Below are 15014 nucleotides of genomic sequence, written 5' to 3' on the forward strand. Positions count from 1 at the left end.
ATATGAAACAATAGCAGATCAGTATGATACACAATGATGAGAAGGACTATAATTACTTGCAAGCAGCAGCTGTGGGTGACTCACCACTGCTTGGTACCATGTTACCATGTCTGTAAGATGTAGGATGTAAACAACTGTGTTTATTATTGAACATTCCTGTCAATGAATCATAGCTAGTGTACTTCAGGAAAATATCAGTATACTGCACCCCCCCCCCCCCCAAAAAAAAACATCCCAGAAAAACATCCCAGAAAAACTTGTCATGTAGTAGGACTCATGATAATTAAGCACCTGATAAAAATCTTTTTTTTTAAAAACTTACACAATCTGACAGTTGATGAACTCAGCAATTTTATACCAGAAAAGGCCCAGAAGGACCAAAATTGTGACTTATTAGGCTTTTATTCCATCTCACAAGCGTTAAGGAACATCTTTTATACAGGATCACTGAAGCGCTGGTTCCTTAAAGACTCTGTTTGTGCCTGACATGATTCTCTTTTGTGTTTGACTGTGCAACTAAAAAGAATCTGGAGCCTCAGAAGAAAAGAAAAGAAAACAAAAGAAAAGAATAGGATAGGAAAGGAAAGGTCTATAGTAATGCACACTGACTCAAACGGCAGCAGAATGTAACGTTCCCTGGTTGGAAATAGTCAGTTGCTTGAGTTGTTTGGCACTGCATATGGCTTGACAATTCCAACATAATCATTGAGAAATCCCATTCTGGCTTTCAGAAGCAACTTTAGTGAGGGGGCCCGAGTTCATTATTTTTGAGGATATTAATGATTTTCTAATGCTGCATAATTCAGGATCTCAATATAAGTGCCTTGTAATGGCCCCACTATCTATATACATAATGTACATACACCAGATGCGCTTGCCACAGCAAGTCATTGACTGGGAGGAGCTGAAAAAGCTCTATAAACTAGATGCTAGAGCTACAAAACTCAAATGCAAATTGTGCTTTGCACACAGGGCAGAAATATATATAATAGCACTCAATACATAGCACTACATGTGATATTTACAAGCATGTGCTACTCAATAATACATCAAACCCTCATTAAAATCGAATTATCCGCTTCCAGAAGGAAACTGGTGTTTTACAAAAACAGAAATTACAAAAAAAAAAAAAAAAGCTTTTTGTAAATTTGACCTTATAAAGTAGATAGGGACTGGTCACAAAGTTATGTCAAATAAACCTTGAAAACTTACAAATGTCATGATATTATGGCAAGAATACTTTCATTGTATGGCCTATATATTTGTCATTACAATGAATGACAGCTAGCATTCTTGAAGAATGACTACGTTGGTAATGATCGCCAGTTTCAGTCACCACAGTCGCTGTAACAGATCTAAACAGATGCGGTACAGTACTTTGAGAACACAGCAGTGAAGTTTATTTTGTTTAATTCGCTGAGCCGTATGCACTTTTAAAACGACATTGGTGTGCGTAACCCGCATAAGCTGGCGAGGTAGCGAGGCAGCAGCTGTCAACATATCTGAGCCCGTGTAAAATGGCGGACCGTGGGGAAGGTAAATTGCTATTTATTCCAGTATACGTCGAAAGGAAGGATGCTGTTCAAACTTACTCCGTTCATTATGTCCAAACGGAGAAACGGTGGTGTTTTTAAAGACTCAGTGGTCGATGTAGAATGCTCTTGTCACGTAACGGGACTCATTTGTGTCAGTCTAACATATCTTAAAACGCTGTCATCGCCTGATTAGATTCAGGCGAATGAGTGTTTGTAAGGGCTATTTCTTCATCTTTAATAAATCCTGGCCATCACGGTGTAAGGTGGACAGGATAAACGTAACCTGATTTCATCGTATTTCACTATTTACTTGTAATTAACGATCCATTTATTTCTCATGACATGGAAGGACAAAAGAAAAACCGCTAATTTTTGTTTTGGTTTTGCCTGCTGTAGTACGCTGACACGTTTACACCGTAGCGGTGAATAACTAACGTAGATGTACGGGACCCGGGCCTACACAAAGACAATACACGAACTTTACATACATTTCTTTCCCACAAAAAACCCGGGTCCCTTTAAGGTTACAAATATTACATGTGTACCATTTATTTTGGAAAATATGGAAATATCGTTGGGTCTGTTCTTACTAACTACATCTTAACGTGAAAACAGAAGGCTGTATGTTGTCTCTATGTAATAAATGAACACAGGCAGCATATACCCCCTTCGGCAATGGACCGCTTAAGAAAATGCATGCCCTTTCTTTTCTCATTCCGGAATGACAAGATTAAATGACGGACAACATTATTAATTTGTTTCTTTCAAACTCTTGTTTTATCCATGTGTAGAAGCAGAGAGCGAGGATGAGCTGTATGAGGTGGTGGACATCACAGACTATGCTAGGCGACATCGGTGGTGGAGCAGAGTGTTTGGGAGCAGTACTGGACCCATTGCTGAAAAGTACTCGGTGACCACGCAAATCATGATGGGGGGCGTAACAGGCTGGTAAAGACAGGCGTCTTTACACCAGACATTACAGTTTCTTTAATGATCCTCAGTAGGCACACACACCGAATGGAAAAAAAAGAACGTATACCTGTAATTTACTTGTTCCAAACTGAAACAATTGCAAGAGCCTTTGTCTGTGTTTTAGGTGTGCTGGTTATTTGTTTCAGAAGGTTGGAAAAGTGGCAGCGACCGCAGTTGGTGGAGGATTCCTTTTGTTACAAGTGAGGGCAATTCAAACTCTACATACTTCTTTGTGGAAACCCAGCAGCTTTGTATGTGTAGCAGTAACTGTCAGTCTTGTTGTGCTCATTTTCAGATTGCCAATCATAGTGGTTATGTGCAGGTTGACTGGAAGAAAGTAAAGAAGGATGTAAATAAAGCCAAGAAGCATCTGAAGAAGAAAGCCAACAAAGCCGCTCCTGAGTTTAATTCATTTATTGAAGAGGTATAAGGAGCTTAACATATCTAATTACTTACTATTGAATAATAGTACTCTGAATTTAGTATCTCTTGGTAAATTCATCAAATGTTATTGAAAGGGCTTCTCTTTTTGTTTAAAAATGTTGTGACCACACTCAAATAGAAAGAGTGATTGTGATGCCTAGATATTCAGGAGCAATCAACTTAAATATTGTAAAAAGAAATGGCTGACCCAGGAAGCAAAAATAAAATAATGAATTGGATTCATTATTTTTGCAGTCCACAGAATTTTTGAAGAGAAATATTGTTGTCTCAAGTGGATTTGTTGGAGGATTTCTGCTGGGTCTGGCATCCTAAATCACAGCTGGACCTGCTATACAGATGGACTCTGCGTATCCAGAGACATTTTACACGGAGGCTCAGAAACCATGGTTTTAAGACAAAGTTGTTGTTTGAGTCGGGGCCTGGAATGGAGTTGACCCTCTTGTATGTCCAGGAACAAAAGTGCGGCACAAGATTGTTCTGGTGTGTAGTTAATAACTGGAATGCCACAATAGCAATCATTCAATGCTTTGTCTTATAGCTACTGATCAGTGTCATGACCAGTCAATATACCATAAAACATTAAAACCATATCTGGAACTAGGCTGTTCACTTTAACATTACTTTAAAACTTTACATGAAGTAGGCTTGTAATCTGTGAAGCTTGTAGGCCTGTGATCTGTGAAACTTTAAACATGTATGGTTCTGCTTTTTGGACAATGTAACATTTTTGTTGTTTCATGAAAGGCTACTTGTGTTTTTTCCCCCATGGATTTTGTGAAGCTAATGATGAAGCTAATGATGTCACTGGAATTTCCAAACTTATGGTTATATAAAGTATGACCTACCAGTAAAGAGGCAGTAATTATTTGTGTATGTAAACCAGTAAAAATATTTGTGTATGTTGTGTTGGATTTCTTTCCTATTTACAGTCGAGACCCCCCCCCCCCCCCCCCCCCCCCGGGCAACCTGGCGCGATCCGTCAGCACATGACCTGTGATGCGTTGCCTAGCAATAGAGGTTGTAAACAGAGCTTCCGAAGTGGATTTAAAAGCGTCTCAGAAATTTGCAAAGGCCATCATTAAGTCAGCTAGCCCGCTAATTTAATTAGTCTAACACCATGGCTTTACCTATGCTACCTGGGAATTCAGTAAACAGGAATGTAAGTTGAAACATTTACCTATTTATAATTAGACTGTAACCAAACAATCTTCTCAGGTATACGAAAAGCGATTTAAATTCTTCCTATATTCTAAACTATTAACTCTAATGTAAACGAATTAGTTAATTGAACAGCTCGTTCTGTTTTCCAGCTCGGAAAAGAAAAGTTTCACAAATCTCAACATTTTGATTACTGTAACGGAGTTTCAATGCTGGTGGGAGCAGAGAAGCCAGGCATCGGCGGAGAAGCGCTCCCGGGACAGAGCGCACGACGGAACTGCTCACTGTTGCCCAGAGGAGAGGACAGTGCAGCTCCGTCATGGGTAGCCTTTGACAAGCAGGTTTGGCAAAGAAAAACGGACATAATTTATTTACCGAAAAGCTAAGCAAATATGCATATAAAATATATATATATATGCATGTGCCTTTGCTTCACTACAGGTGCTTTGCTTTGATGCATACTTCCAAGAATCTGTTGCCCAAAGCAGAGAGGAAACGTACAGGGTCAGAAAATGTAAAATTTACTTCTACTTGGAAGATGACACCATACAAGTTGTGGAGCCAGAGCTCAAAAACAGTGGCCTCCCACAAGGTAAATCCTTTGTATGTCAATTGCCACCACTGATTTATATCATAATGATAAGGGGAATCCTCTTGTGGTTGAGCCATTCTTTCTCTGTGCAGGAACACTTATCCACCGTCACCGCATTCCTCTGCCGGCTCCCAACGATGATCAGTTTTACAATCTGCACCACTTTAATATCGACCAAGAGATTGTGCTCTACTCCAGGACCTTTGTGATAACAGCCTGTGACGCTTTCACCTGCAACTTCCTCAGGAAAGTGGGGGTGCGGGTGAGACCACCCGCTGCCACACCAACAGACCCCTATTCTAAACTTCGGCAGGAGGTAAGCGAACCAGTGTCTTGGAACAGATTGCTTAGTGAGGTGGAACGGCAGCCATGTTTTCTAAGGCCATGTGCTTTCCTTTTGCAGCTGGAGGAAAGCATGAAGCCACTAAGACCTTATGAGAGGCTGGACACCCTGAAGCAGTTCCTGGACCATGACCGCAATGTCCTTCGCTTTTACTGCTTCTGGGATGATACCCAGAGCATGTTTGGAGACCCCAGAGAGCTGCTCCTGCACTACTTCTTGGCAGATGACACCATAGAAATCAGAGAAGTCATCTACCCAAACTCTGGCCGAGATGCAGTCCCTAAATTTCTGAAGAGGGGTAAACTTCCAAAGGTGTGTAGAAAGCTGTGATGGTTGTTACTGTCATTACGGTACAGTTGTGAATATGCTAATTAGAATACCAAAAGCTGGAATGAATGAATTGCACCCCTCACAAAGCTGGAATGAAATAGACTGTATCTCTGGCAACGAGTGGGTCGCTACATGTTGGATAGTCTGAAAGTACTTTCTGGAGCATCAGGAGTGATCTATTGTTTTTGACACCATGAAATACTAGCAGTTCACTCAAGCAGTAAACACTTTTCATCCCGACTTCAGCCTGCATTAGTTTCTGCATCATCTGTGCCTTGCATTCATCTGGACTGACAGGGCTAACAGATTGCTTGTCTTCCCTAAAGCCTTCTGGTCTCCTCCTGGGTTGTTGCTCAGTTTAAACCTATTATAAAGCAACCACGATTACAACCATGATTAGGCTTTGTATGAATTCATATTGTTTTTCTTTTTCTTATGCTGTCTAGTCAAGTGCTCTATTGCCTTTTACAAAATGTCATCTGAAAGGTTTGTGTTAATCCCCCAGTGAGAAACTAATTACATTCCTGGGTACAAATTAGACTTGTCCTTCACCTTGTATTGTAATTATCACCCTGCCTTGAGATAGATTGCAGTTATTTTTTGTCGGTCCTCCCAAACAGCACTCTCCTATTCCAAAACGGCAGCCTGGAGAAATAACGAACCACACGGTCCTCAACGTGTTTGGACCAATGGGCCAAGGGGGTCGCTACATTTTGGATAGCCTCAAAGTGAGTAAAGAGCGCTGTAAAAAATAAATAAATAAATAAATAAAAAAGAGCTGACTTGCTTTGCGCTGTAGTAAACTTAGTGGGACGGGCCCCGAAGAGTGAACCGTTCTCCGTATGTCTGTGTGGCTTAGACCGGTGCAGTGCAGGAGGAGTTCTACAAGGACTGTGACCTCACAATAGGAGGGGTCGTTAACGTCTGGGGCCGGAGAGTGATCGTCTGTGACTGCGATGACTTCACCAAGGAGTACTACCGTTCTAAATACGGAATTGGTGAGTCGTTGAAACTTCGGGGAAAACATCCTACACTTACAAGCCAGAATCCCACATTAATGTCAGTGGGTAATCTTAATGAGGAATGTACTTTAGCTCAGAAATTCAGTCTGTGTTTGCGCAATAAGAACAAGTATGTTTTATGCAAATATGACCACATGATGGCAGTATTGAGTTCGGTAATCCGTTTTATCCACTGGTGATCAAGATTAGTTGAAGACATTTTACCTTTACCTTAAATTTTTACATTAGATTTTATTTTCAAAGTTGTGCACAGATGATAAACTAGTGATATACTAGTCAAAATTAAAAGAGATCTGGTATGTCTAAAAACCTTTAATGCCAGTGGGACATTTCTTCATGCAAACTTGTCCTACTGTTCTGTATAAATCTCAGAATGCTATATTAAATAGTGGTCACATGGCTATATTACCTGCTCTTTGAATGACAGACATTAAAGGAGCAGAAGTGACTTACAGCTCCGATCCAGCCGGTCTCACGACAGCAGATGACCAATGGCTTGCTCTGCTTTTTTTCTCTTCAAAAGCTCGGCCGTAAAAGTCGACATTCATTACAGATGACATCAGCGTGACACACACTGCTGATGGACAGCCTGCTTGCTTCACTGGGGTGAAGAGGTTATAGGGTGCATTTACATGGATGAACGACACTAAGGATTCCCTCATCTTTTCCCGCGCGCGTGTGTGTGTGTGTGTGTGTGTGTGTGTGTTTTTCTTGGCTCTCTCTCTGGCACTAGAGGACTTCACCCCCGTGCAGTTCAAGGCCCCTTCGCCCACTAAAGTAGCCCGACAGGTGCCCCCATACACGGGCTTTGGGTCAGAGGAGGACTCCCTGTGCTCCTGCCAGGGCTTGCTACCCAAGCCTCCGCAGAAGGACTTCAGGAAGCTGATGGAGAAAGACAGGTAAGCAGAGGCCTGGTTGAGTGATTTCCCTGACGACACACTGAGCACACCATTCTGCCTTTTTGCACCACGACTGTTAAAACTGCACAATGCATCAACCCTGTCCCTGACCACATGGTAAGTTGAAAGGGCTTCTCTGCCTCTCCTGCTTCAGCCTCTCCACACTGGATGAGTGTGGCTCGTCATGGCGCAGTTCTGGTTTGCACACAAGTTTGTTTTCTTGGATTAAATATCAAGAAGCTACAATACTATCATTAGAAATATCCAGCAAATGAGCACCTTTTTTTGTACTAGACTAGTGTTTTTCTACTAGATGTGGATATATGTTTAGATTTAATTTCAAAAACGAATATTAGAGTGCATATCTCTTTCAGCTGTAGGATATATCTAAGATGTCTAGCACAGCTCAGTTGCTGATAGTATTTGCAGTCTGGCATTGTGCAGAAGTATTTTGTTGCTTCTGTATGGCAGGCAGGGTCTGGAGAGCAACGTGTTAAGATTTATGGGCAAAATGCAGTCTGACAGCCCTGTTAACAAGGAGCGCACCTTCATCATCTCCTTCTACCTCAGTGACGACACAATAACCATGTTTGAGCCCACCCAGAGGAACTCAGGTGGGCTGCACCTTCCTCTTCATGGCTGTGATTTGCACCACCATGTTTTCGCACCTGTACACAGAAACAAACACTCACTTGGCACAAATTGACTACTTCATTGACAACTTCATAGAAAGATGATTAGAAAATGTGAAATGCAGTTCTAACCTAACCTGATGGCACATTTGGTACTCAAGGAGTGATTGGTGGTAAATTCTTGGAGAGAAGCCGTGTGAAGAAGCCAGGACAGGAACTCTTTAAGAGCGAGATGTCTGAGTACTACAAGGCTCAGGACTTGTATGTGGGAGCGACACTCATTATAAACAACCAGCCCTTCCAGTTAGTGGAGTGTGATGAGTACGCTTTGAACTATATGGAACAGCATTCAGAAGAGGTAATCAGTCCTCAGTTTTACTTTAAGCTGTAGAGATAATGACTGTCTCACTCTCTTCTCTTCTCTTCTCTTCTCTTCTCTTCTCTTCTCTTCTCTTCTCTTCTCTTCTCTTCTCTTCTCTTCTCCTAACAGTCTGTTCCAACCGTGTAATATATTGCTTTGCATACTTTACTGTGGAGCCATCCAACTTTGAATGGCCTTTGCCAGTTAAACTGCAGCTGCAAATTACTCTTTAATTATTGTCATTCACAGATTTATTATTGTCATTATTTTCTCATCATTCATGCTAGTTCCCCATGGCCAACATTGGCACTATTCTGAGCAAGTTGAAGTCCATCCCTGATGAGAAGCATAAAGAAATCAAACAATTCCTAGCGCTGAGTGACCCAAGCAACACTGGCTTTATTCCTTATGAGTCCTTCAGGTGAGGAGCCAAGCGAGAATATCTAGTTAATTGATTATAAGCAGCCTTACTTGCGTCCGTTAGCTTACCACCCTAGAAGAAGCGTCTCCCATTGATGCTATCCAGTCCTTTTCCAACTAGCTTCATAAGCTTCATGCAAAATTGTTTCTATTACACAAATATTGCCTATATAGTGTTCAGCCATTTTTAGTTGTGCCTCTCAACAGATTTGACTGCCTGCATAAATTTGACTACCTACATAGCAGTTACACTACATTTTCTACTGCGTAGCATAATGCAATGCAATCGTATCTTATCAAAGAAGAGTCATCATGTCATCTGTTAAGAATCTGGTAACACAAGACAGTAGTTTCGTATAAAACTAAGGCAATAGCTGGACAACATATAGTAAGGTCACATTTTTCAACTTCTATGGATATAAATGGTAACATTGTCATCAATTTATATATGACCTTTTTTTTTAGCTGGCTAGCGAGTGTGTTTTGCTTCCTAAACCTTACATTTTGCTTTAGTCATTTGATACATGACTCGAACATAATATCCAAACTGGTGTGTTTGATATTTCTGCATTAGCAATAGTGAGTGAGTGAGTGAATGAGCGAACCATTATGAGCACACCTAGAGACCCAGCTGTGTGTTTCTAACCCCCCCCACTCAATGATAGAGTGGTACATTCTCCCAGGCCTTCACGTCAGAGGCCGCTTAGCGTGATTGAGCAGCTGACTGGCTGTGTGACTCTGCAGGTCTCTGCTGGCAGATGCACATGCTGGGCTATCAGAACACGAGACTATGACGCTGGCCCGCTCGTACGCGGCACGGGAGCAGGCCGAGCCCGACGTGGGAATCATGTTGGCTATTGCCCAGGACCACCTGCGGAGGAAGCACTTTGAGAGCTTCTCCGACATGCTGCGAGCCTTCACCCATGAGGACCGGGACAGGTGGGAGCATGGAGGCATGGGGCGTCGGGGCGTGAGGGCACAGCTTGACCCTTTATCAGGCTACGGTCACGTATGTGCTCGACTCTGTCTCCATACGCACATGCTTGATCTTGAAAATGTTTGAGGAAAGATTTTTCTCCCTCACCAGACTTTCTGTCAATGTGTGATATGGTCCCAAGGGTGTAGAAGCACCGTGAAACCCTCACATGTTGCGCGAATGTGTAGTTTCCTCACAGAAATGGACAGATGTTTCTGCGTTCCCTGAAAGGTACAGGTATTGTCAGAGTCACCCAGGCACTGAAGTTGAACAGAGACAGTCAGTCTGAAGTAGAGCAGCCATCATTCTGCAGCCCCGTGGCTCCAGATTGAAGAGCTGCGATTAGTTCCAGTGGTTCGAGTGAAGCATTGGAACCAGATGATCCCTTCCAGACTTGTGGCATGTAGCAGAAAAGGGAGATAGATGATGAAGAACATCAGTGGGTTAATGTGCATGCCATGTTTATGTGGCTTTGTGGAAAACTTGGTCATTTTCAAATTTTTAGACTTTTCCGACTAAGTCTTAAGTTGATACTGTGTGGCTGCGCTTGTTTCTAATATGTTACAGGAAAAATGACTGTACCTGTCACCTGACCTGCCAAGTAGTTAATGTCTTTATATCTGTTGTTTGCCATATAGTTAGAAGGCCTATGGTCACCTTCTCTCATCCGTTTTAATAGAACTGGACACCTTTCCACCAAAGAGGTTCAGGTCATCTGCAAAGCATTCCGCTTGCCGCTGGCCGGTGACCTTTTGAGAGCCCTTCTGCAGAAGTAAGGAGCTTTTCGTATTGATCCGCTGGATGATCAAGCTGAATATTTATTTAAAACATTTATTCATAAGCCTAATTCTATGTTTGTGTTGCTGTGCAGATTTGAGAATGAGTCTGGGAGAATTGACTACCACGCCTTCCTGTCTGGGATCAACTGGAGAGAGAACCCCTCTCCACCACTTCTGCCTGACGATGCCCTGAAGGTGAGCTAGCCCATCTGTCATCCTCCAATAGCACTTTTCCTAAGAGAAGATGACACTGAAACTACCTTTATACATATATATAAAACACACACACACACATCGGTGCGTTTTGATTTGCCGTGTGTGCCACCTCTTTTGAAGCTCTGTCTCCCGTCATTAGCAGGCGAGGCCTCTCGTGCGCTCGCTGGGTTGTGAGAGTGTTTGGAGGAGGGGGACTGGCGGCTGTGCTCCAGCCCCTGACCCTCTACCCCACCGCGGAGGCCCCGAGCACCTCCAGACCACACCGCAGTTAAATCGGCTTTGACCACCAAACCCCCCCCCCCCCCCAAAAAAAACCAAACAAACACAAAAATCCACTCGTGATCTACTGACAAGTGGTCCTTTTATTTCAGCACCTTAATTTGGCATGCCATGCCACGTAATGGCCTAAGTACAACCATCTGCTGTAGCGCTGAGCCGGGGGACTACGGGGAGACTAGGACCTGTTCTCACCAGCAGATGGGGCTTTTGATCATCGTGCTTGTTTGTCTTAATCAGAAGAGCGAGACGCACGTTCAGGGTCCGACTGACGTGATGCTCCTCTTCGCGATCTCTTTGCGTTCTCTTCGCACCGCATGCCGTTTGGTTGCTTTCTTGCCAGCTTCCTCACTGTGCCTGTCACTGGGTTACAGCCTTTCTCTGTCGCGCTGCCTAAGCCTAAACTCGAAGGCCACACAATGCTGGACTGCTCGGCCTTTATCAAAGAGCTCCATGGAGACGCAGAGGAGGAGTGACGTCGCCGGCTACGCCTTCACGCTTCTGCAGTGCCTCGCTGAAAGGAACCTGACCGTTTGCCTTTAGATGGCCTTTTCTTTCTCATCTGTTTCTCTCGTTGCTTTGGTGCGGTAGGGCTTTGCTGTCTTCAGTTATGCTCGCTGCATCCTGCACAAAACTATTTCAACTTTTTCATGCTGTTATTTGCAGTTTGATATAGACTGGAACGGAGAAGCCGTAAGCCCTGAAGTTAAAAGCATCAACTACTCTGTGTTACTGGAGGATGTCTTCGTCATCGTTGACAAATGTACTAACGGCTGAGAGGCATGAAGACCTCCCTGCCACACGCGCTGGTAGGAACTCAAGAAACCGTGGCGCTTTATGTATTTTCATGAGTGAGGAAAAAAACCCACAAATAAATCCATACCTCTGTTGCATTAAGTTTGCGCAGTATATTCTATTATATGTACCTTTTAAACGACTCACACATAAATCAAAACCAGGTTGGAATGAGAGCCTTATGGGCCCAAGAGTCAAACAAGGCCCAGTAAATGATTGCCCTTAAAGCAAAACCTGTTTCATATATAGACTTGCACGGTCACCCTGATTATGAAGAAAACGCTTGTATAATAAGCCTGCATGCCGTAGCCCGGGAGAGGCAGTGCCTGTCACTAGCGGAGCGTTCTACGAGCACTGAAGTTGTGACGGGGCACTCGCATTCACACTCCCAGGGTTTCACAAACCCGAAACGTCTCCAACTCGGTCTACGCTGGAGCGCTTTTGATCAGAGCGGCTAGAAGAGTATCTGTCCTCTGTATTCTGCTCTTTCTGTACTCTAATCAGGCACCTCAGTCAATTGTCATGCAGTGTATAAAAAAGGCAGTGCTCTGTAATCAGAGCCCCGGTAATCAAGGTCTAATCCTTGCAACGGACGGGAAGAACACGTCACCCTGGCCCAGCATTACCGCCTCCTCATTCCGAGCGTTCGCGCTTACTGAAGCATTAGGTTCCCGAGCCACCAGGCTTCTGGTCCAGCACACAAAGGCAGACTGTCACACGCCGCATATTTGGCCCTTTATGGGAGAGTAGGGACATGGTAAACAAGTATCAGATGAGCATCACATCAACTCGTTACCATTCAAGCATACTCCATTTGTGTCTACAGCAATTTAAAATGGTTAAATAACCACCTGGAACTGAGACTGTATGTTTACTCCATAACAGGTGTTCTTTAACTTCTTTGAGTAAATACACATTGACAATATGTATTTAAGCTCCGAGTTGCCATATGTTTATTGCATTACTGGAGAGGAATCTGAGTGGTTTCGTTTGTGTGATCTGAACTGTCTCATTTTAGGTGGGATAATTGGTGTGACTGGGCTTTGCAGTGTGTTTTAATGCCACCTGGTTCTTGTTTAATTGTCGTTTTGCTCAATCTCCAGACCCTTTCTACAAAGTTTCCACACAGCAAAAGATAACAGTGTGTGTGAACTCATATGCCTATCATAGGGACATATTGCTGGTGCATAGGTGATAGGTGAACATCCTTACAAGCTCACAAAACATGCCAAGCTATGAAGCTCTAGTACTGGCTGAACAATAAAAAACAGCTATTAGACTATTTTCCATATCACAGTCCTACAACTTGTACATATTGTTCCAGGTAATAAAAAAATGAATTATTTCAAGATGTGTCTTCTGTTTTGGCATTTTTGTCTCTTAGGATAACTGATATACCTGATTATATCTAAGTGAATATTATTGAGGAAATAATGTGCCTATTTAAAAACTCAAACGTCTCAAACGTTTTTCATAGCGTTTTTGTATTTTAAGGTTTTATAACCTGTAAATGATTTGATCTTATCTTATGTCATAGATAGCTGCAATTTGCTTTTGCCAACCAAGAACCAATAATTTCAGGACTTCCCATGTATTGGGAGTATAATACAAGTGTTCATTTTATTGAAAAGGCCCTTTAATTAAACATGCTCCAAATAGTCGAGTGGTCCTAGAAAAGCAATTGAGGTCATCCTTTGGGATTTCCTCTCTCTCTCTTTCATCTTGACCTGGAACAGAGAGACACTCTGGAGGTGGATGAGGTGCCGTTCTGTTTTCAGGGAACCGCACGAGCACACGACTGAATGAAGCCTGTCTAGGCCCAAGGCCTCAGACGCACATCAGGAAACGGTTACATTCTCCCCAAGACCCCTCCCCCATGCCTGACACAGTCCTGCTGCTCCTCGCACTGGGCTGGTATAATTGAGTCGACTCTGCCGGTCTTTCACGGGGCCTGCGTGCATGCCCTTTCTTCACATGTGAACCAGTTCCCTTCCAAAAATGCTGTGAGCCCTTCTACTAGGACATGCGTTCCCTGGCTCCCTCTCTGTCCATACCTGGTACAGTAATCAAGGTCTTTGGCAACATGCAACCTGAACATTATTTTAGGTGGTAAAATGAAGAAACGTTATTCTACGCTGGCTGTAAATTAGAGCAGTGGGACTACTTTCTTGCAGGCCGGGGGTCCAGTGGAGGTCAGTTTTCCTGCATTCACTCTTCACACATAAATCAGCCAAAATGATGAGACCTTTCGTTTTTCTTTTTTTTTTCTTTCGGTTTTGTGTGTGTGTGTGTAGTTTGAAAGTGACTCGTGAAAATGATCTCCCAAATGAAGATTGACTGTGTCTTGAGCCTATCGGTCTCAATTTGGCCTGTGGTTGCATAGCCTGGCTGACCAAACCCTCAAGGGCCTTCCTTCTGTTGTGGCGGATGGGGAAGATGAAAGCTGCCTTCAGCTGATAGAAGGAACGGCTGCAGCTGGGCTTGACTCCCTCATCAAAGGCAAAGTGAGGGTTCTGAGTCTAAGATGTATGGCGAAACACTCTCAGGCCCTGACATTATTAGCCACATGACCTAACCTGATACAGCCTCGACTGTGCTCTCTCTCTCTTTCTCTCTCTCTCTTTCTCAATCCCTCTCTCCCTCTCTCTTCCTGTCTCCCTCTCTGTCGCTCGCTGCATCTCGCTTTACTGTATCGCCGTTTGTGCGATTTTGGTACTAGGCAGGCGAATACATTTTGCTTGCTGACAGTTTTCTACAACATCAGCCTTGGCAGATCGTTTGCAGGAAATAGTTTACAGATTCTGTATTTATAATAAATATGCTGTACGGAAAAGAAGTAGCCGAACATTCGGGGCACTAAATCCTGGATGTAAATGGTAAAGCTTGCACTCAAAACGTTGCACCATACGAAGACGCAGCATGGCTGTAAGGACACCTGACTCACACACCCAAGAATTTCTAAAGAATCTGCAGGGAGAACATGAGGGAGATTTTACTGAAGAAAGTCAGCATTAACAGGAAATCGCAGCAGTCTCTTCTACATCTCCTGCTGAGTGAGTGAGAAGCTGCTAAAATGTTATGCCAACCCCAGCGTTTAACTGCTGCCCATAAAGGCAGTGTCTGGACACCAGCAGAGGACCAGTCTTATTTTTGTGGTTGTTCTTGAATGTTTTGTGAATTATATTACTGATTTAATGGGTCAGTCTCACAAAGCGCCATGTCGGTAGAGTTTATGCTGACATGTGGCCTGGCCAAACATGGTCT

At 43.3% G+C, this 15014-nt stretch overlaps 2 protein-coding genes across 4 annotated transcripts; both read left to right on the forward strand.

Moving 5' to 3' along the window:
* The first annotated feature begins 1300 nt into the window (after positions 1-1300).
* On the forward strand, positions 1301-3850 carry fundc1 (FUN14 domain containing 1). 2 transcript variants are annotated; one of them, XM_027005192.2, is made up of 5 exons: positions 1301-1536; positions 2327-2483; positions 2632-2707; positions 2803-2931; positions 3186-3850. In XM_027005192.2, exons 1-5 carry the CDS (start codon positions 1518-1520, stop codon positions 3261-3263), a joined length of 459 nt encoding a protein of 152 aa, XP_026860993.2. In that variant the 5' UTR covers positions 1301-1517; the 3' UTR covers positions 3264-3850. The 2 variants fall into 2 exon arrangements, with proteins under 2 accessions (XP_026860993.2, XP_026860994.2); XM_027005193.2 differs by having other exon boundaries at positions 2830-2931.
* Positions 3851-3974: 124 nt separating this feature from the next.
* On the forward strand, positions 3975-11848 carry efhc2 (EF-hand domain (C-terminal) containing 2). Of its 2 annotated transcripts, XM_035522745.1 has the most exons (15): positions 3975-4110; positions 4262-4450; positions 4551-4701; positions 4794-5017; positions 5105-5356; positions 5995-6102; positions 6234-6372; positions 7130-7295; positions 7767-7909; positions 8089-8285; positions 8576-8709; positions 9453-9647; positions 10364-10456; positions 10556-10658; positions 11622-11848. In XM_035522745.1, exons 1-15 carry the CDS (start codon positions 4069-4071, stop codon positions 11730-11732), a joined length of 2247 nt encoding a protein of 748 aa, XP_035378638.1. In that variant the 5' UTR covers positions 3975-4068; the 3' UTR covers positions 11733-11848. The 2 variants fall into 2 exon arrangements, with proteins under 2 accessions (XP_035378638.1, XP_035378639.1); XM_035522746.1 differs by lacking the exons at positions 10364-10456; positions 10556-10658; positions 11622-11848 and adding an exon at positions 9796-10345.
* Positions 11849-15014: the final 3166 nt, after the last annotated feature.

This window comes from Electrophorus electricus, chromosome 25 (assembly GCF_013358815.1).
Source record: "Electrophorus electricus isolate fEleEle1 chromosome 25, fEleEle1.pri, whole genome shotgun sequence".
NCBI lineage: Eukaryota > Metazoa > Chordata > Actinopteri > Gymnotiformes > Gymnotidae > Electrophorus > Electrophorus electricus.

Coding starts and splice junctions, on each gene's coding strand:
- fundc1 (XM_027005192.2), top strand. Junction 2,484..2,631: donor ATGGGGGGCGTAACAGGCTG/GTAAAGACAGGC, acceptor TCTGTGTTTTAG/GTGTGCTGGTTATTTGTTTC. Junction 2,932..3,185: donor TTAATTCATTTATTGAAGAG/GTATAAGGAGCT, acceptor TTATTTTTGCAG/TCCACAGAATTTTTGAAGAG.
- efhc2 (XM_035522745.1), top strand. CDS start 4,069: ATGGCTTTACCTATGCTACCTGGGAATTCAGTAAACAGGAAT. Junction 7,296..7,766: donor AAGCTGATGGAGAAAGACAG/GTAAGCAGAGGC, acceptor TCTGTATGGCAG/GCAGGGTCTGGAGAGCAACG. Junction 9,648..10,363: donor ACCCATGAGGACCGGGACAG/GTGGGAGCATGG, acceptor CCGTTTTAATAG/AACTGGACACCTTTCCACCA.